Source organism: Muscardinus avellanarius (assembly GCF_963383645.1).
Source record: "Muscardinus avellanarius genome assembly, chromosome: 5".
Lineage (NCBI taxonomy): Eukaryota > Metazoa > Chordata > Mammalia > Rodentia > Gliridae > Muscardinus > Muscardinus avellanarius.
In genome coordinates, this window is record NC_137790.1 from 50,412,144 (window position 1) to 50,432,912 (window position 20,769).

At 36.4% G+C, this 20,769-nt stretch overlaps 1 protein-coding gene across 5 annotated transcripts in view; it reads left to right on the forward strand.

Moving 5' to 3' along the window:
• Positions 1-475: 475 nt before the first annotated feature.
• Positions 476-20,769, forward strand: part of TFG (trafficking from ER to golgi regulator) — a gene marked incomplete at both ends in the record, with an annotated part of 36,687 nt that continues 16,393 nt past the window's right edge. For 3 of the 5 annotated variants that reach the window (XM_080695797.1, XM_080695799.1, XM_080695800.1), the window contains 4 exons: positions 488-671; positions 4,524-4,607; positions 13,178-13,324; positions 20,164-20,331. In XM_080695797.1, coding sequence (XP_080551923.1) covers positions 488-671; positions 4,524-4,607; positions 13,178-13,324; positions 20,164-20,331 — 583 coding nt within the window. Of the gene's footprint in view, positions 672-4,523; positions 4,608-13,177; positions 13,325-20,163; positions 20,332-20,769 lie in introns of all 5 variants that reach the window. The other 2 variants (XM_080695801.1, XM_080695798.1) reach the window with 2 other exon arrangements.

The following is a 20,769-nucleotide window of genomic DNA, read 5'->3' on the forward strand; positions in this document are numbered from 1 at the left end:
TTAAAAGATAGTAGTAATCAAATTTGTTGGCAGCTTGGAGCTAAGATGTGAGAAAAAGGAGGAACTAAGGCTTTTGTCTGGAATACCTGGAAGGAAGTTGTCACTAACGATGAAGGAAAACTATAGAAGAGGCAGGTTTTGAGTAGAAAGACCAGAAATTTGTTTTTAGACATGTTAGAAATGTAAATGATAATGTCAGATAATCAGTTAAGTATGTGAGTAAGGCAATCAGAGGCAATATAAAATTATTATGTATGTAATAAAATAAAACTTACATGTAATAAAATTAAGTTGTTGCCAGACATCTAAACATGAATATGGTAACAGTGGGGTCAGTGAATCACTTTTGAAGGCTGGAATTTTCTAATCTTGTAATAGTAGCTTTACTTTCAATTTTTAACATGTATTTTGTTATTGTTTAATCATCAAAATCATTTTTATCAGTCTTTCTATAGAGTTGTATATACAGAACATCCTGGAGTCCACCATGAATGGACAGTTGGACCTCAGTGGGAAGCTAATTATCAAAGCTCAACTTGGGGAGGATATTCGACGAATTCCCATTCATAATGAAGATATTACTTATGATGAATTAGTGCTAATGATGCAACGAGTTTTCAGAGGAAAACTGCTGAGTAATGATGAAGTAACAATAAAGTATAAAGATGAAGGTAAGAATGTTTTGAAATCAGTTTTTGAAAGTCTGAGTATTGTGTTTATTTGCTAATTTTTCATTGAACTTCTTCCCACATGATAGTTGAGTAGACATTTTCTTTTACATAATGGGGTATTCATTTAGTTAATACATTTCTTTTATAAAGTAAAATAGCTAAGTGATTTATTAGAAGGGAGTTTTACATATGCCATTTTACAGATCTTTTTTTTTCTCCTACGGCCCAATTTTGACTTTGTTTTTGTTCTGAAAGCCAGTTTTTTACTTGAATTCTTCAAGTGAACAGGATATCAGCATGTATAGAATGAAAAACGATTTTATAGTCAGTTAAGTATAGGAAAGCTGGTTGCAACAAAGATAGGTGTTTATTTCATGAATTTTCAGAGCATGTAATATGCTGATGGACATTGCCAGTTTATTCTATATAGTGTTCCCAGACTCATTGGACCACAAAACTTATTTTTATGAAGATGGATTTTACGTGACATATGTTTTATATAAACATAGTAGAATTAGTAGACTATATTTTTTATTCTCTAACCAGCTGCCTTTGTTAATATTTCTATTGACATTTGCTTTGTATGTGGCGGTTATCAGTATCTTTTTTACTACTGAACTTATTTGTGGTCTATTTCATCTTTAGCTCAGCATTTGGCACAGTTATCCACACTTTTTGTTGTTGTTGTACTGAGGATTGATTGACTCCAGGGGTATTCTACCTCTGAGCTATACCCCTAACCTGAAACAGATTTCGCTAAGTTACTGCTGAGGCTGGTCTCCTGTCAGCCTCCCAAGTGATTAAGATTATAAATGTGTGCTACCATGCCCATCTCACACCATCCTTTTTGAAATACTCTTATCCTTTTATGTCTCTGACACTATGTTTATCCTGGGTTTCTTTTTATCACTAATAGCTTCACCTCCTTTTGAAGTGGCTTAAAGTAATTCCTCCCACTGTAAAAAAAAGTCTTAAAATTTCAGTGGTTCAACACTCAAGTCATTTAGGGACTCAAGCTGACAGCTTTGTTAACTTTAACACATGGCTTACAAGCACCTTGGACATTGACATCCAGCAGGCAGATAGATGAAGATAAAGAGTATTAAGAGATTTCACCTTCTAGGCTTCAAGGTGATATATCATTTCTGACCACATTACATTGGCCAGAACTCAGTCATATGGCTTTGCCATGATGCAAATAGAAAATATCCCTGACTAGATAGCATGTTTATACAACTGGCTCTGTTGAAAGGGAGTGTAAATCAAGTGCTGATAAGCTGGCTGTCTAGCTACATCTAGCTTTCCTCCTGTAATGTATGATCTAAGAGTACACTCAATGGGAGGCTGAGACAGGAGGATCACACAAGTTTGAAGCCATCCTCACCTACTTAGTGAGGCTGTCAGCAACTTAGTGAAACCGTTTCTAAATAAAGTATAAGTAGGTCTGGGAGTATAGCTGGAAGGTAGAAAAGCCCCTGGGTTACACCCCCAGTACCACACACACAAAAAAAAAGCACACTCATTTTTTGAGTTAGTCGTGTTAATGAACATTAAGGGAGACAGATTTCTTTGTTTATCTTTAGTAATTGCATCTACTTATAGTACATTTGCTTTCACCTCTGACTTCTAGATGTGTACCTTAATTTGATACTACCTTTTCTCTTTTTTGACTTTAAAACTCAAAATTTTAATAGCATTCTTTTTTAATCTAAGATGCTATGCTCTTACCTCAAACTTGGTATATCTTAAACTGACCTCACTGGTTTGCTTTCTCTTAAATCCCTTATTTTTGTTTATGGAAAGGGTCTACAAACTTCTTCTATAAAGAATCAGTATTATAGCTTTATGAATCAATCACATGTAGCCTTTGTCTCATCATTATCTTTTTTTTATAACCTCTTAAATATCAATACCATTCTTAGTTCATAGTCATATACAATCAGGGATTAATTCATTGGGCAAAGTTTGAAGATCTTTAACTTGGTGTTTACTTATTGTTGAAATTTGTGCTTCATGTCTAGTTATTACATTTTATTTCTTTTTTATGGTATTTTTTGTATGCTTTTATTGTGCACTGTAATTATACATCAAAATGAGGTTGAGAGTGATAGAAACATACATACACACAGCACTTGGTATGTTTCCCCGATTCCATCCTGCTCCTTCCCGATCCCCACACACTTTATTGAGATTGAAATTGATAATTTCATATAACTACATAGGGTTATTTGAACTGTTTACTTCATCAAGTCTCCCTTTTCCCTTCCCTGCTTCCCATCCCAAGTTGCCTTCCCCTGTTTTACTAGTATTTCTCCTTGTTTATCTGAAGTCTTTGTTTCCCAGTTTCTCTCTAGCTTCCACATATGAGAGAAAACATTATGCCCTTCACTTTCTGAGAGGCTAATCTCTTTTAGCATAATACTCTTTAGTTCCATCCATTTTCTTGCAAATAATGTAATTTTGTTTTTTATGGCCGAGTAAAATAGTGATACAAGCATGTCCATGTTTAAAAATGTTTTTAATTGTTCAGATACATGTTTCATAGTCTGTTGGACACTAGAGTAAAGGGACAGCTAAAGTAAAGTTCCTGTTACCAGAGATACTGTTCTGTTGTAGGATTCAGGAAAGGAAAAAGTCCAGTTATGGGAAGTTTGTTTCTTTTATATATGTATCTTATTTTCTTAAAAATGTGTTTATGAGGAGAATTCCAGAGAGTTGAACATTATACATATGCATTATAGGAAGTGGATCTGGTTACATAGAACTAAAAACAATTATAAAATGCTCATTTATGGCTTCTATTGCATCTTTATCCAAAATAAGTCTGCCTAGTCTGTTTTAAAATTGATGAAGCAGAGCATCCCTGGAGAAGCTTCTTAGCCTTCACAGGACTGAACTCTTTCCCACCAAGCTGTACAAAGGTACCCTACACAGGCCCCTGACTACCACCTTGTCTGGCTGCTTTTCTGTTCTTGTCGCTAGGGAACATTTTTTTCTTTAGTCCTTAGAAAACTTTGGGACACGCATTGGAATGTTAATTATAGTATGGGGAGGATTTCACAGTCTTTGATATGTATGTTTTTCTGTGTATACAGTTTTTTTTTTTTCTGGGGAAAGTTGATAGTTTTCATCTTAGTGTCAAAATGATCAGTGACCTGAAAGATTTCACTCTCTACTCATTGATTAAAGCAAGTCAGTGTTACTGTTATATGTGACTTCCCTTCCATTTGTGTCAGTAAATTTTATTGTACTTGGAATTAGGATGTGAACCGTAGGAATCTGTTCCTTTCCTTTTCCTTTTCCTTTTCCTTTTCCTTTCCTTTTCTTTTCTCTTCTTTTCTTTTTGGCGGTTCTGGGGATGGAACCCATGGGCATTCTACTTCAGAGCTATACTCCCAACCCTATTTTATATTCTTTACTTTGAAACAGGTTCCTACTAAATTGCAAAGGGTCTCACTAAGGAGCTGAGAATGGCCAAGAACCACGATCCTCCTGTCTCAGCCTCCTAAATGTTGGGATTATAAGCATGTGCCACCATGCCTGGTTTCTTTCATTTTTGACAAATATATTTAAAGTTTTTTAAATGGAAAGAGTTTAGTATAAATCAATAATTTTTGATATTGTTTTGACAAATCTCTTAGTGACTAGTAAAATTTAATGCATATAACTTTAGCTACATTTGCTTATGAGGATATGATACATCTTTCCTAGATCCTTTAGTGTTTGTTTAAGATTTTTATGGGAGATTCTAATTATGCTCTGTAACCTCCATTTTGGATTTTAATTTTGTATGTACCTTAGTTTACTCCTGTTACAAATCTAAAACTAATTGTTTCTTCTTTTTAATTCCAGATGGAGATCTTATAACAATTTTTGATAGTTCTGACCTTTCCTTTGCAATTCAGTGTAGTAGGATACTGAAACTGACATTATTTGGTGAGTAGTAAACTTTACTTATTTAATTTGACGGTACTGGGGATGGAACCCAGGGGCATTCTACCTCCATGCTACACCTTCAGTCCTATTTTTCTGTATTATTTATTTTGGAATAAGGCCATGCTAATTTACAGAAGGCCTCATTAAGTAGCTCAGACTGTCCTTCAACCTCAGTCCTCCTATCTCAGCCTCCCAAGTACTGGGATTACAAGCTTGTGCCACTACACCCGCCTCGATAGTACACTTCCTAATCAACTTATCATTTTTTTAAAGGCTCAGGATTTAGTAATAATGTATCCAAAATGTGCTTAATTTGCATTGGAGGAGTGGCTTTATATTACTTGAGTCTTATGTTATAAGAAAATAGAGAAGTTTAATTCAGTAGGAATAGTTAAGATTATTTGGATTTTTAAACACATGACTTAGATATTTCTCATAGAGTATTATAGCTATTATTTAACCAAATCAGAATTTTGGTATATTTTTATTGGTGCATTGTAATTATATATCATAGATTCAGAGTGATACAAACATATACAAGTAGAGCACTTGGTGTATTCCCCTCCTTATCCCACCCTGCTCCATGTTACTGAGATTGATAGTGATACCTTCTTGTGTGTACTTAGCCTTATTTGAATTGTTCCCTTACTCATCAGAATTTTTAAGTTGTTATACAGTTTGTGTTTTGGGAAGATTTAACAAAGTTGGCGTGTTTTACATTTTATTTCTGCTTTGTTATTCTAAATAGTGTATGCTATTTGTCCAAGTGTATCAGATTAAAAATAATTTCAGGGTTAAAACTATCTCTGAGTTCTTTTTTTGTGTGTGGTACTGGGGTTCCTGGAAGCCCTTCTACCTCTGGGCTACACTCACACTCCCAGACCTATTTTATACTTTTTATTTGGAAACAGGGTCTCTTAAGCCAGCACGGCTTGCTTCGAACCTGCGCAATCCTCCTGTCTCTGCCTCCCAAACATGGGGATTACAAGCATGTGCTGCCATGCCCGGCTTATCTCTGAGTTCTTTAAGAGCTAATAGTTAGCCAAGCATGGTGCCACAAGCTTGTAATCCCAGCATTCAGGAGGCTGAGACTGGAGGATCACGGTTTGTGTACAGCCTCAGCTACTTAGTGAGGCCCTTTCAACTCAGTGAGACCCAGTTTCAAAATAAAGAATAAAAAATAGGGCAGGGGGTGTAGCTCGGAGGTTGAATGCCCCTGGGTACCATCCCCAGACCCGCAAAAAAATAAATACCCAGTAAAGGAGTAGTGGGGTCTGAGATAATACAGACTCGAGATCCAGAGCACCTTAAGTGAAGCCATAGTGACCCAAGGGAAGAACCCAGAGAAGGCACAAACCTCCGAAATCATGGGAAAGAGGAATAACACTGGAGTAATGAATGTGCACAACTCCACAACATCAGAACCTGATAAAACAGAAAATCAGAGATTTCTAGAAGATCAAATCAGGAAAATAACTGTAGAAATAATAGAGGTGCTTCGAAAAGAACTCAGAGAGAGCCAAAAAGAGATAAAGGATGCAATTAATGAAGTAAAGGCCTCAATTCAAAGCACAAACAACCGATTAGACCACATGGAGAACAGAATCTCGCTCTTAGAAGATGAGCAATCCAAAAATGAATGCATAGTTTCTAATCTAGAAAAAAATATCCAACAGTAGGAATCTGACATTGAAGAAATATGGGCCCATCTTAAGAGAGCTAACCTAAGAATAATTGGAATAGAGGAGGGAAAAGAAAGTGATACCAAAGGGATCAACAATCTCTTCAAGGAAGTAATAGCAGAAAATTTTCCAAATATAGAGCAAGAGGTTGATACACAGATCCAGGAAACTTATAGAACTCCCTTTAGACAGGATCAGAGAAGAGGATCCCCACGCCATATAATTGTCAAAATGACCAATGTGGAAGCCAAGCAGAGAATCTTAAAGGCAACAAAAACAAAGGGCCAAGTGACATTCAGAGGCAAACCAATTAGAATCACTCCAGACTTCCCAAACCAAGTCATGAGAGCCAGAAGGGCCTGGAGTAACATATTCCAAACTCTGAAAGAAAACAACTTCCAGCCAAAAATTTCCTATCCAGCAAAACTTTCTATCAAATTAGATGGAGAAATAAGAAGCTTCCATGACAAACAGAAACTGAAGGAATTTATGTCTTCAAAACCAGCGCTAGAGAAAATACTCAAAGAGATTAACTACAAAGAAGAAATAGGTAACACTCACCAGAACCAGAGAAACAAGAGTTTCCATCCAACAGACAACTAAGATTGGTTATCTGTGGAGATTCATTATTTATGTTAGTCTTTTACCTATCTCTAAGTTGTATTGTTTGCCTTTATTGTTGTTAATTTTTAGGATTTCTATTTGGAATATTAATATACCTTCAGATATAGCATTTGGAAATATTTTATCCAATTCTATTAGTAACTTTTAACTCTGTTTACATTGTCTTTGGATATACAATATTTTCTTTTATTTTTTAGGGAGTTTGTATATTCTTCTGTTGCCTGTGCCATTGAAATCATATCCAAGAAATCACTGCCAATTTCAATGTTGTGGGGTTTTATGACCCAGATTTTCTCCTAAAAGTTTATAGTCTTAAGATTTATATTTAGGTCTTTTATCTATTTTGAGTTAATACTTGTATATGGGATTAGGTAAAGGTCCAATTTTATTCTTTTCCATGTAATTATTATTTTTCAACAATATTTAGTTAAAAGATTATTATTTCCACCACCAAATGTTCGTGGAAACCTTGTCAAAAATAACTTGACAATATAGGGAAGAATTTAGCTCTAGGCTTGTATTTAACTCCAATGGTCTATATATCTGCCTTTAGAACAGTACTACACTGTTTCAATTATTGTAGCTTTATATGGTTTGAAATCAGAAAATATATATCTGCTAGCTTTGTTCTTTTTCAAGATCGTTTTGGGTATCTAGAATTCATATTCCATATTAGGATAGATTTTTTTCTGAAAAATAAATATATAAATATATGATAGTTTCACTAAAAAAAACAGAAAAAAATATGCTCTAGTAAGAAAGAAAGCAAAAAGAAATATTGAAATGCTATCTTTAAATCATCAAACACTTGGTATCAGACAAATGAAACTGTTATGTGAGATTATCATTTTTAATTTTGGATAAATTGCTATAATACTAGATGTCAACCACTAAGCCAAGCATGGGAAGGAGGGATGGGGAGAGAATGGGGTGGGGATCAGGTGGGGGCTGACTGGGCGATGTGTGCATGTATGTCTACAAAAGTTTGTATCCCACTATGATGTATGAATACAGTGCACCAATAAAATAAAATTAAAAAAAAATAAATAATATTATCACATCAAATTGAGCAATGAATATTGAAATGCACCATTGCCAAGATTGATTATTCAAGGAGTCTAAAGTAGATTTTAGATTTAAGTTGGAAAGTGTAATATTACTTTTATATAACAGGCTAAAGGAGAAAAACTGGACCATATTCTCTGCAGAAAAAGAGAAGCATTCATATCTGTCATGTTAAAAAGTCATACCAAATTAGGAATAAAAAGGAATGTTTGATTTATGAATTAGAAGGAATTCTTTAACTTCATAAGGTTTATCATATAGAACAGTTGCTTTATGCTTTCATATGAAAGGGTAACTAAAATACTAATTATAACAAAAAGGATAGCTCTAACATGTCAAGATTGTTAAAGAAAAAATATAAAGCTTTATTTATTTTTAATATATTTTTATTGGTGCATTGTAGTCAGACATCACAATGGATTACAAGATTTGTTAGGATATCCAAGTGCACATCATCCAATCAACCTTTATCCAATCCCCATTCCATTCCCTCCCTCCCCCTCAATCTCATGCTTGATTTAGTGTTTAACATTCATATATTTATTTATGTACATCATGTGCTTTAAAGAGATTCTCTCTTCCCCATCACATCTCCTCTGATTGATCACCTTAATTGCTCCTCCATAGGGCCCCTTCTTCCACTAGATTCTCTCCTATTACCCATTTCTTCCTAGTTTTGCATATTGGGGAAAGCATCTGACTTTTTAATTTTCTGTGATATTTCTCTGCATATGCTGCTTTGCAAGTTCTGATCCCACTCTTGAAGGCCCCAGTAGACTCTGATCCCGGTCTCACTAGCTCCAGTACCGGCCTTGCCTCATGGCAGGCTCCGATCCGAACCTCATAGGTTCCAGTACCAGCTTTGCCTTCAGGCTAGCTCCTATCTCAGCCTCACTGGCTCCAGCTACGGCCTTACCAAATGGCAGGCACCGATCCTGGCCTTGCTGACCCAGCATCAGCCTCACCGCATGGCAGGCTCCGATTCTGGCCTCCTTGACTCCGGCACTGGCCTTGCCTCATGGCAGGCTTCAATCCTGGCCTCGGAGACCCCAGAACCAGCCTCATCCCTTGGCAGGCTCTGATCCCGGCCTCGCTGGCCCCGACACTGGCTTCACCCCTTGGCATGCCCCAATCCCGGCCTCAGAGGCCCCAGCACTGGCCTTGCCTCACGGCACGCTCCGATCCTGGCCTTCCTGGCCCCAGCACCAGCCTCACCCCTTGGCAGGCTCCGATTCCAGCTTTGCTGGCCCTGGCACCAGCCTCAGCCCTCAGCAGGCTCCAATCCTGGCCTCAGAGGCCCCAGCACCGTCCTTGCCTCACGGCAGGCTCTGATCCTGGCCTCACTGGTCCCGACACCGGCCTTACCCCTCAGCAGGCTCCGATCCCGGCCTTAGAGGCCCCAGCACTGGCCATGCCTCACGGCATACTCCAGTCCCGGCCTCGCTGGCCCTGGCACTGGCCTCACCCCTCAGCAGGCTCCGGAGACCCCAGCACTGGCCTTGCCTCACAGTGGGCTCCAATCCTGGCCTCACTGGCTCCGGCACCAGCCTCACCCCTTGGCAGGCTCCAATTCCGGCCTCGGAGGCCCAAGCACTGGCCTTGTCTCATGGCAGACTCCGATCCTGGTCTCACTGGCCCTGGCACTGGCCTAGCCATCTGGCAGGCTCCTATCCTGGCCTCAGAGGCCCCAGCACCTGCCTTGCTGTCTTGCTGTGCATCGGGCTCTGTTCTCTGCCACTATGAGCAGGTCGTCTACAGATGTTCCCTTTTTTTTCTTCCTTTTTTTTTTAGTGGTACTAGAGTTCCTGGAAACCCTTCTACCTCCGGGCTCTTCTCCTGGAGACCCACCGTGTGTGTGTGTGTGTGTGTGTGTGTGTGTGTGTGTGTGTGTGTGTGTATGGCCTCGAACCTGCGCTATCCTCCTGTCTCCACCTCCCAAGCATGGGGATTGCAAGCATGTGCCACCACACCCGGAGTTCTTCAATTTTTTGTTTTTATCCACTTTCTCTCCTGGGTTCTAGATCAGAAGTCACGGCTGAAAATGTCTCCTTAAGTTGTCCCAATCAGACTTTAATACAAACTCTAGTGTCCAGGTCTTCTCCGAGCAATGCATGTTCTGATTAGCTGCCTCCATCTTGCCTCCTCCTTAAAAGCTTTATTTAAATATGAAGTAGTAGAATGGATTTTGGTAAAAGGTAGCCTGGGAAATTTTATTAATTCTATATTTTATGATCAAGAAGAATGATGGGAAAATGTTAAGATTAAACAATGATGCGTATTTTTAAATTTATCTTTTTGTGTGTTTGAAATATTTAATTCAAGTCTTAAAGTTATGCAAGTAAAATATATACTTATGAAATAGGGAATTTTAACCTTTAATTGGTATAATTTGAAGCATGGTGTTTGTAAACTTGTGTGTTTAGATGATAATTGATTATAGGCCATACTGGGAATACAAGTGCAACATTTTTTTTTTAATGGAACCCAGGGTCATTCTACCTCTGAACTATATCCCCAGCCCTATTTTTATTCATTATTATTTTCAAACAGGGTCTCGCTGAGTTGCAAAGGACCTCGCTAGTAGCTAAGGCTGGCCACAAACCGCCATCCTCCTGTCTCAGCCTCCTGAATGCTGGGATTCTAAGTGTGTGCTACCACTCAGGGTTTACAACATTGTTAAAAATTCAGGTAAGATCTGTATCCGTATGCTCCAGGCAAAGACCATCAGAACACACCTCTGTAGTTGAACAAAGTTGGGTTTATTGACTTACTGTAGTAAGGGAGAATAAAGAATAGGAAGAACAATAGGGTATCTTAAAGTATGTTAGAAAGATTTGTTTTTAGAAGCTAGGCTTGTATCATGTGCTGTGAGATAAGATTTTGAAAGGTAGGGCTTTGCTCTGGATTAAATGGTGTCAGGGAGTAGGAGTGCTTCTATGATTATCTTACTAAAACGTATTGGGAAATGGGAGGAATGAATCACTAAATCTTATGTTGAAGGTGGAATGAATGAATTGAAGTTATAGCTATAGTTGGTAAAATAGCATCAGTTAATCTTTATTAGTCAGGATAAGGGGGTGTTTGGTTAATGGTTTTGTTTTTGTCTTGAGTTTTAACATGATTAGGAGGGAGTCGTTTTGTTTTGTCTTGATCCTTCATGGTCAGAGTGGTCTTGTCCAATGTCAATGTTGTTTGAAAATGTTTATGTTCAATGGGATCACCAGGCCAGCTTCTAGAAAGACAAAGGCCTGTTTTACAGTATCAGACCAGATCTTGACTGTTAGAGCTTTTTTTTTTCCCCTCAGATATTGGAAAAAACCAGTAATGTGTAGTGAAAGTCAGTAATAATTGATGTAGGTAGAAGATTGTATTGGACTTCCTCATAACAGGGAGTGTGTGAATTACTGGTAGACTGCATTCTGAAAACTTATTCTGGTGGCTTAATGTTTGAAATGTATTTAATAAAGAGTCTCCCTACACTATTATTTTAAAATAGGTATTCTTTTTTAATTAGATGCTTCGAGTTTATTCATATTCAGGAATTTATACTGGTAGTGCATAAGACATTTCAGTTAGCATAATTTTTGAACTCCTCTTTTGGGCTTCCATTCAGAGCCTTGTGTTGGTTTTTTTCTTTTTTCTTTCTTTCTTCTTGTTTTTTTGGTGGTACTGGGGTTCCTGGAAACCCTTCTACCTCTGGGCTACACTCCCAGACCTATTTTTATACTTTTTAAATTTGGAAACAGGGTCTCTTAAGCCAGCGCGGCTGGCTTTGAACCTGCGCGATCCTCCTGTCTCTGCCTCCCAAGTGCGGGGATTACAAACATGCGCCACCACGTCCGGCTCTTTTTTTTTTTTTTTTTTTTTTTTTAATAAACCTAAGTGGTGACAGTCTCTGCTTAGGGATTTCATTTTTTTACCACATAGTTGAAACTTATTCAGACAAAGGAAATTAGGAAATGTGGTCTTCACAAGGAAAAAAAACCCAATTATTCAGTAACCTTTGGCTTTCTGTGTCTTATATACTACTTTTGGAAACAATTTTTTTGAAGGACAGTGTTGATGTAGATTCATTACTTCTGTACATATATTTTTTTAAATAAATTCTTAAGGTTAGCTATTTTAATTAGTTGCTTTAAGCTGTATTTCTAAGTCAAAAGTAATAAGAGGGATAATAGACCAGTCAACCATCTTATGTCTTAACATATATATTTAGAATAAGTGTTTTTCATATTCTTTTAAGAATATTAAATAGTGTAAAATTTGGAAGTTGCATGATTTGTGCTAAAAGTAATATCAGTTAAATTTAGTAATTTGTTGGGGAGAAATTTGGATACAAAAAAGGACTCTAGAGAAAGGAGACACATTAGTGGAGTGATGGAGGGGGCTTAATGGAAGGAGGTGGGTGTGGGGAGAGAGATTTGATTAAGTAAGCACTTTAATAGATACACATACACAAAATTATCAATGCCAGTCTCAATGTGGCGCATGGGGAGGTTGAGAAGCGGAGTGGAACTTGAGGGTAAGCTTACTGAGTATTATGTGCATGTTTGTCTCTATCACTCTGAATTTCATTATGATGTATGATTAAAATGCACCAATTAAAAAGGAAAGGTTGATATTAAAAAACAAATTTTATGTAGGTCATAGTTTATTATAGTTGAAGTCTTCCATTGAACATTTTTATAAAATAGAAATATGCATAGGTCTGGCATCAAGAAAGACTGATGAGTGCTCGCTTCGGCAGCACATATACTTAAATTGGAACGATACAGAGAAGATTAGCATGGCCCCTGCGCAAGGATGACACGCAAATTCGTGAAGCGTTCCATATTTTTCCACTAAGCCAAGCATGGGAGGGAGGGATGGGGAGAGAATGGGGTGGGGATCGGGTGGGGGCTGACTGGGCGATGTGTGCATGTATGTCTACAAAAGTTTGTATCCCACTATGATGTATGAATACAGTGCACCAATAAAAAATAAAAAAATAAAAAAAAAAAGACTGATGAATATTTCTTTTCTCAGAAAAGTAATTAATAATTCCTTAAAAAGAATTGTCATTAAAATGATATTAGTAGGTATCTTGTTTAATTTTTTTTTAACTTTTAAAAAATATTGTTTTTCCTTGTTGTGTATTCTGTTGGTACACTTACTCAAGAACATCTCCTAAGTGTAAGCAAATTAATGTTTTTATTTCAGTTAATGGCCAACCAAGACCCCTTGAATCAAGTCAGGTGAAATACCTCCGCCGTGAACTGATAGAACTTAGAAATAAAGTGAATCGCTTACTGGATAGCCTAGAACCACCTGGAGAACCAGGACCTTCTACCAGTATTCCTGAAAATGGTAAACCATGAATCTCTTTTATTCTGATTTATTCTTCTATATTGTCCATTGTTTTACAGATTTATTTTTTAATTTTTCTTTGGTTAGGAAGTAGGATGGCACTTTTAGTGTCACTCTTTCTTGTTTTTGCCTCTGCTTCTGTTTATTTCTGCATTTCCAAAGCTTGCTATCAGGATTACCAGGAGGTTATATTATACCAGCTGCTGAGTCACGTAGACTTACTGGGGTAAGACTTAGAATCTCACTTTTTTTTTTGGGTGGGGGGATGAAAACAGATAGTATATTGTCATACTTGAATGCTTTAAAAACACAATTCTAGTCCTTATATATATTACAAAACAGCCTTAATGAAAGAAGTGACATCTTTTCTTCAGTACTCAAGATGCTCAATACAGAACTGAAGAGCAGTCTAACAGAAACAAAAGCAAGTCTTCACAGGTATACGATTTCAGCAGCCAAAGCTGGATGATGGACTGAAATAGTACTATATAACTGGGACAAAAAAACATATACAATATCACAGTACTCAGCAAAACATTTTACACCCAAAGAAATAAAACAGTTTACAAAAATGTGGAGAATTCATCAGGCAAAACTGTACTACAAGCAGCATTTTAAGTTGTCATTTTTAAGCCATTGCAACTATTTAAAACATCTAAAACAATTATAAAAGTGAGCTTTTAATATTTATTGACACAATTTCATCTTTAAATATTTGTTAAAACTTGATGTTATGCCAGGCGTGGTGGTGCAAGCTTGTAATCCCCGCGCTTGGGAGGCGGAGACAGGAGGATCGTGTAGGTTCGAAGCCAGCTGTGCTGGCTTAAGAGACCCTCTTTCCAAATAAAAATACAAAAATTAGGTCTGGGAGTGTAACCCTGAGGTAGAAGGACTTCCAAGAACCCTTGTACCCCCCCTCCCACAAAACTTCATGTTATACTCAAAATTCATATCATATAGTTAAATGTCAAGTGAGGAGAGTGTATCCAAGTGGTCTAAGTTTTACTACAAACTCTCTTGATTTCCAGTTAATCCTTAGCCATAGATTCAACCATGGTGAAAAAAGTTAACAAGGCCCCACTTTTAATGATTCTTATACAACTAATCTTAGACTTATGGGTTTATGTCATAGGTCAGTTTTCAAACCCCTTTGATTCCTGAACTCTTTTTAGTTACTAGATAATGAATTTCAGGAACTAAAAATCATTTCATGAGTTTTATGTGCAATAAGAAGTCATTTTCAATAAGAAGTCATTTTTAAGTAAAAGTTAATTTTAGATTAGTACATTAAAATAGAAATTATAGTTTAAGTATAATTCTTAATTTACAGTGAAAAACTGAAACAAAAAATGGATTTTCCCATTTTTACACATGACATTTGTAATAAAACAAGAGTTGATAATAAATTTGGAAGTGACTTAGTTTGGCTAATTTAAAATGTGGACTGAAATTTAAACATGTGTTATGGCTTGGAAGAAGATTTTAAAAGACTTTCTCAACTAAAATTCCTAGATATTGCACTTAGACTGAATTTTTATCTATACTTTTCAAATGTTTAAGACTATTTTGAAATAGTGATTTTTTTTATAGAGTCTGGATGACTTCATATAAAGGCGAAATTGAAAATAATTTCTGTGGAAACTTCTTAGAAATTTCTGTGTAGCTTCTTAGAGTTTTTAGATTCTGAGATATTGTTCTATTTTTGGCTCATAAGTAATTTTGGATTTAACCCCATGACCTTGCACATCTATTTAGCACTTGCTCTACCACTGAGCTATACTCCAACCCCTTGATTTTGTTTAATTTATAGGGTTTTTGTTGTTGTTTGGTACTGCTTGGGGTATTCTGCCTCCAAGCTATACCCATAGCCCTTTTGATTTTGAAACAAGGTCTTGCTAAGGGTCTCACAAGTTGCTGAGGCCTGCTTCAAAACTAAGTATCTAAGGATAAGTCAATAAAAGTAGAATCTGTGTACATATTGAAGATGTAATCAGAAATGACCAGATAAATCTAGTTAAAAACTTTCAAGTAGGGTCACAGTATTTCAAAATCAAACTCTGTAGAGTAAGTATATTTTAATTTTCCCCCTTGTATACTTTTATTTACCTGGGAAAGGAGCTTTTAGTGTGGAGGGAGGGTGGTTTTCTATCTCCTTAGCTAGCAGATAGTGTGCCTTTGATCCTCACACATCCTACTTTTTGACTCAGTAGCCATGCTTCCTGAGGAGTTCAGAGCTGCGTACAAGCAGTTTTGCCCATTAATGAGCTGAATGACATTCTTGGACTTTGTTGTATGTTGTTTTGAGTGAATCAGAGAAACAACTCTTTGCAGCCTGAGAAAGTCCCCAAAGCTCTGGGATTTACCTCCACATTAATAATAAATGAATGTTTTCCAGCTTTAGAATGTTTTACATCATTTGAAATAATTTTGACTACACTGGTTTTGAAGATATCCTTTCAAATAGACACTGGTACTTGTTGAACTTAATCAAGATTCTTAAATGCATATTTTACACTGTTAAGTTTTAACCAGTCAGAAAGATTTTATGTAACCAGTCATAGTTACTTTACTTTTTTTCTGAATTTTGTTTAGGCTACAATATTTAGCTTTTGTTAATTTCTTACCCCAGGTTTCTAAGGTTTGTTACTATGTTTAGTGGTGTACTTGCCAAGATATTTGTCATATAAAAGGCGGGGATTTTGGTTCTTTTTTTTTTTTAGTTTCATAGTGAAGCCGAGACCATAAATACGTTGAGTAGCAGGTCTGTTACATAAAGCTATTGCCAGAATCCTAGTAAACCAATGTTCTAAAAGCTTGTTGTCTTTCTATATATTACTAGCAAATCATGACAAGTTAAATTTGAGAATTATATCATTGCTCTTTCTGTGTCATATTTTACTAAGATTTTGTGCCTCATATATCATGCTAAATTATTAGAAATGTTAAAAGGAGTTGATTAATCATTTTCATCTTAAATTTTATATAATCAGGTAATATGAAATATAATTTGATGAACAATTTTCTCTGTTACAAAGTGTTTGCCAATTATATGTTATATGCACAGAACATTTTGGCATGAAAAGAGACTGAATAAATAGCTATTTTATTTAAAAAAAAATTGGACAGCTGGGTGTGATTGGCATGTGCTTGTAATCCCAGTAGTTGGGAGGCAGAGATAGGATGATCACAAGATTTTTGGCCAGCCTCAGCTACTTAGTGAGGCCCTCCACAACTTAGTGAGACCCTGTTTCAAAATAAAGAATAAAAACGGAGGTCTAGGTTTTTATAACTCATGAGGTAGTATGCCCCTGGGTTCAATCCCCAGTCCCCCCCCCCCAAAAAAAAAAAGAACTTTTTGGAGATTTGCTTCTGAAATTCTGTAATGAAATCTTGATTACTTTTATGATGAAAGCCTTTGTATTTCAGGTCAAAGCAGGTTGCTTATTCTGAACTCAACCTTTCCAAATACAAAGCTCCAACTTTGATCAAGGAGATGGAACACAGGGGTATTCTACCTCTGAGCTATGCTCCCAGTCCTGTTCTTTATTTTGAAATGGTCTCACTAAGTTACAGAGGGCCTCACTCAGTAGCTGAGGCCAGCTGTGAACCTACAATCATCCTGTCTCAGCCTCCCATGTACTGGGATTACAAGCATGCACCACCATGCCTGGCTTTCTGTTTTATTTTTAACGATGGTTGTAGTTTATTTTTGTTTTCTCTCATAGTTAATGAGTTAAATTACCTCTTGGCTTTTGGTTTTTATGAAAGTTCGTAAGGTTTTTCAAGAAAATAACATAAACTAAAAAAAAAAAACCTACAGCAGACACTGAAGGTCTAGTACAAAAAACAAAATTGCCAATCAGCCATCAGTATTATTTAGAGACTTTTGACTTATCCTTATTGAGAAACATGTGGCCATTTGTGGTGTTCAGTGTCCTACCTTTGCTGTGGATTTTGAACACTTGTTTTCCTCTAAGTGGCAAATGATGTGTAAGCTGCCTTTAGTACTGGGTTAACCTGTTGGTGTAGCTCTTCAGCTAATTAAACACATAGTAGGTTAGTGGACATATAGTGTATTTCCTGGTGGGTTCCATTTGTGATAAGCAAAAAGAGGCATAGGTAATAAAAGTTTGTGGTAGTAGTGTAAGGGAGAACTGTTTTTGAGATTGATGTGGTATGTTTTTGAGATTACAGGAAGGAAGTTAGTGAGAAAGATAAGTAGGAGGCATATTTTAAAGCAGAATTTAATAGCAAATATTTTTTCCCACAGAAATTTAGAAAATGTTAGGATAGCCTGGAATGGCAGATTAGAACTAGTAAACTGATGTCCATATACTTGCTTGGTAACAAAAAAACCTGATAATTATTTGTCAGTTGAATAATGGTTATTTTGTCCACTTGTTCATGTTTTCTTAATGATGCTTCTTTTGAATATTTTGGCCTCAGATTCCTATTTGTTAAATGTAGGTTTTTCTTGAATCCATTTTCTTTCATAACGTTCAAGTATAAGTGCCTGTTTAATACCTTACTATCCTTAGAAGAAAGGCATGGCTTTAAACCTAACCTGATAATAATATTTAAATTACTATTTCTTAAACCATTTTACTATGGAAAAACTAAAACATACATAAAAGTAGACCTAATAATATAATGCATCCTATGGATCCACATTCACCTTCAACAGTTATCAACTCAGTGAATATCATGTCGTTTTTATTTCCACATCCTTTCATCCCCCCGTATTACTTTGAAACAGATTCCAAACACGTTTCACTTGTAAGTATTTAAATAAGTAATTGAAGAAGTAATACACACTTCAGATAAGAAGCAAAAGTGTTTTGTGTACTAAAGAAGATTAAGGGTGAATTCTGGTTGGCTTGTAACGTAACAGTGGACACATAGTCAATAGAAATAAAACATGATGCTGGGCGTGGTGGCACACGCTTGTAATCCCAGCATTTGGGAGGCTAAGATGGTGGATCGCAATTCGTAGACAGCCTCAGCTACTTAGTGAGGCCCTCCGCAACTCAGTGAGACCCAGTTTCAAAATAAAGAAAAATAGGGCATGGGGTGTAGCTCAGAGGTCGAATGCCCCTGGGTTCCATCCCAAGACCCACAAAAAAATAAAAAAAATAAAACATGAACTGGGCATGGTGGTGCATACCTATAATCCCAGTACTTGAGCAGGAGGATCACAGGTTAGAGACTAGCCTCAGCAACTTAGTGAAAGAAACCCTCAGCAACTGAAACCCTATTTATTTTTTTATTTTTTTATTTTTTTATTGGTACATTGTAGTCATACATCTTAATGGGATAAAAGACTTGTGTAGACATACAATGCATACATCAAATTAGCCCTTACCCAATCCCCACCCCATTTCCTCTCCATTCCTCCTTCCCATGTTTGTCTTAGTGATGAACTTTGATTTGTTTAAGTACATCATGTGCTTTAGAGAGTTTCCCTCTTCCCCCCTCCCATGATGGAACTGGAGGACATTATTGCTAAGTGAGATTAGTCAGTCACAAAAAAGAAGAAATCAGATGCTTTCCTTAATGTATGAAAGCTTGGGAGAAATGGGTAACAAGAACTCTAGATGAAGAAGGAGATCCCGAGACCCTATTTTTTTTTTCTTTTAACAATTTTTTTATTGAACATAAATGGTATACATTTAAACTATATTTGGTGCCCTCTCCCCCGCCCCCATTTTCCCTTTCTCCCCTCCCACCAATGGTTGTCCAGGTTAACCATGTCATATTCATAATTTTATACACATTAAGATGTAGACCCTTATTAATCAAGATCAGCCTTCCTTCTCTCCTATCTTTCTATTCAAACTTTGCTGATATTTCCCCTTCATTATCTGGAGTCCCACTGGTATCCTCTATGTTTCCTAGTTTGGGCATATTAGAGGAAACATATGTACCTTCTTCTGTGCTTGGCTGATCTCACTTAACATAATGTTCTCCAGGGCTTTCCATCTTCTTGCAAATGATATAATTTTGTTCTTCTTTATGGCTGAATAGAATTCCATTGTGTGTATTTCCCAAAGTTTTGCAATCCATCCATCTGTTGATGGAGATCTGGGTTGGTTCCATATTTTGGCTATTACGAATTGTGCTGCTATGAACATAGGTATGCATATGTTGCTGTAGTTCTCTGAATTCAACCCCTTTGGAAAGATACCCAGGAGTGGTAGAGCTGGATCATATGGTGGATCTATTCCCACCTTTCTTAGGAATCTCCACACAGATCTCCATAGTGGCTGAACTAGTTTGCATTCCCACCAACAGTGTAAGAGAGACTATTTAAAAAGTAAATAAAAGAAGGGCTGGGGGTACAGCTCGAAGGCAGAATGCCTCTGGGTTCAATCCCTAGTACCATTAAAAAAAAAAAAGGAAATAATACATGAAAAGCAAGATCATTATTTTAGTTATGCTTCTTTTCTTGCAACATAAGACATTAATTACTATAAGTTATTTCCTGAGTACCTAGTATGTATGTATCTGATACTAAAATACAGGCCATAGGGCTCCAAGAAAAAGCACTGTTTCTCTAATTTGCTACAGAGCTTGTATTTTTTTTAATCTAATGATTATTAAAATAGATAATGTTTTGGAAAACTGTCACTTATCTTACATTTCTTTTTGCTTTTTCTTGACTATAAAAGTACAAATATAAACAAGTATAAAGTAAAATGACATATGATCCTGTATTTAGAGGTTCTTACTCTTAACATTCCAGATAATACTTATGTACAGATATATTTACCTGTCTTCTGTTTTTAGGCCTTATTGAATATAAATAGAAACAAGGTTTTGTTTATGATTTTATTCTCTAGATACTGTGGATGGTAGGGAAGAAAAGCCTGCTGCTTCTGATTCTACTGGAAAACAGTCTACTCAGGTTATGGCAGCAAGTATGTCAGCTTTTGATCCTCTGAAAAATCAAGATGAGATCAATAAAAATGTCATGTCAGCATTTGGTTTAACAGATGATCAGGTTTCAGGTAAGTTCTTACCTCCTTACCTCTCATCCTTCATCTCCTCTTTCTTTCCTCCTTATCCTTTGTTTATTGAAGAATACTTGGATATGGTGAAGTTCACAAATTTTAAAGGTACAGTAGATCAAGAAGTAGTTGATGTCATCACCCTACTGAACTTTCTTTTGCCCTGTCAGTAACACCCTCTTCCTTAAAAATGACCATTGTTTGGTTCAAGTAAATTTTATGGAAAGTAATATTCATAAAGCCTTTTTTTTCACTCCAAACTACTTTACAGTAGTTTTTAAGATGATAAATTTCAGAATTTTTGCAAGATTTAAATTATATTTGATAGGTCTTATCTATCTTAACCTTAATTTAGGGAAATTTAAAATTAAATATTAATTTCTGTTAAATTGCTTTAGTGTAGAATGCTTTTATATGAGTTATTTTCTAACCTTCAGG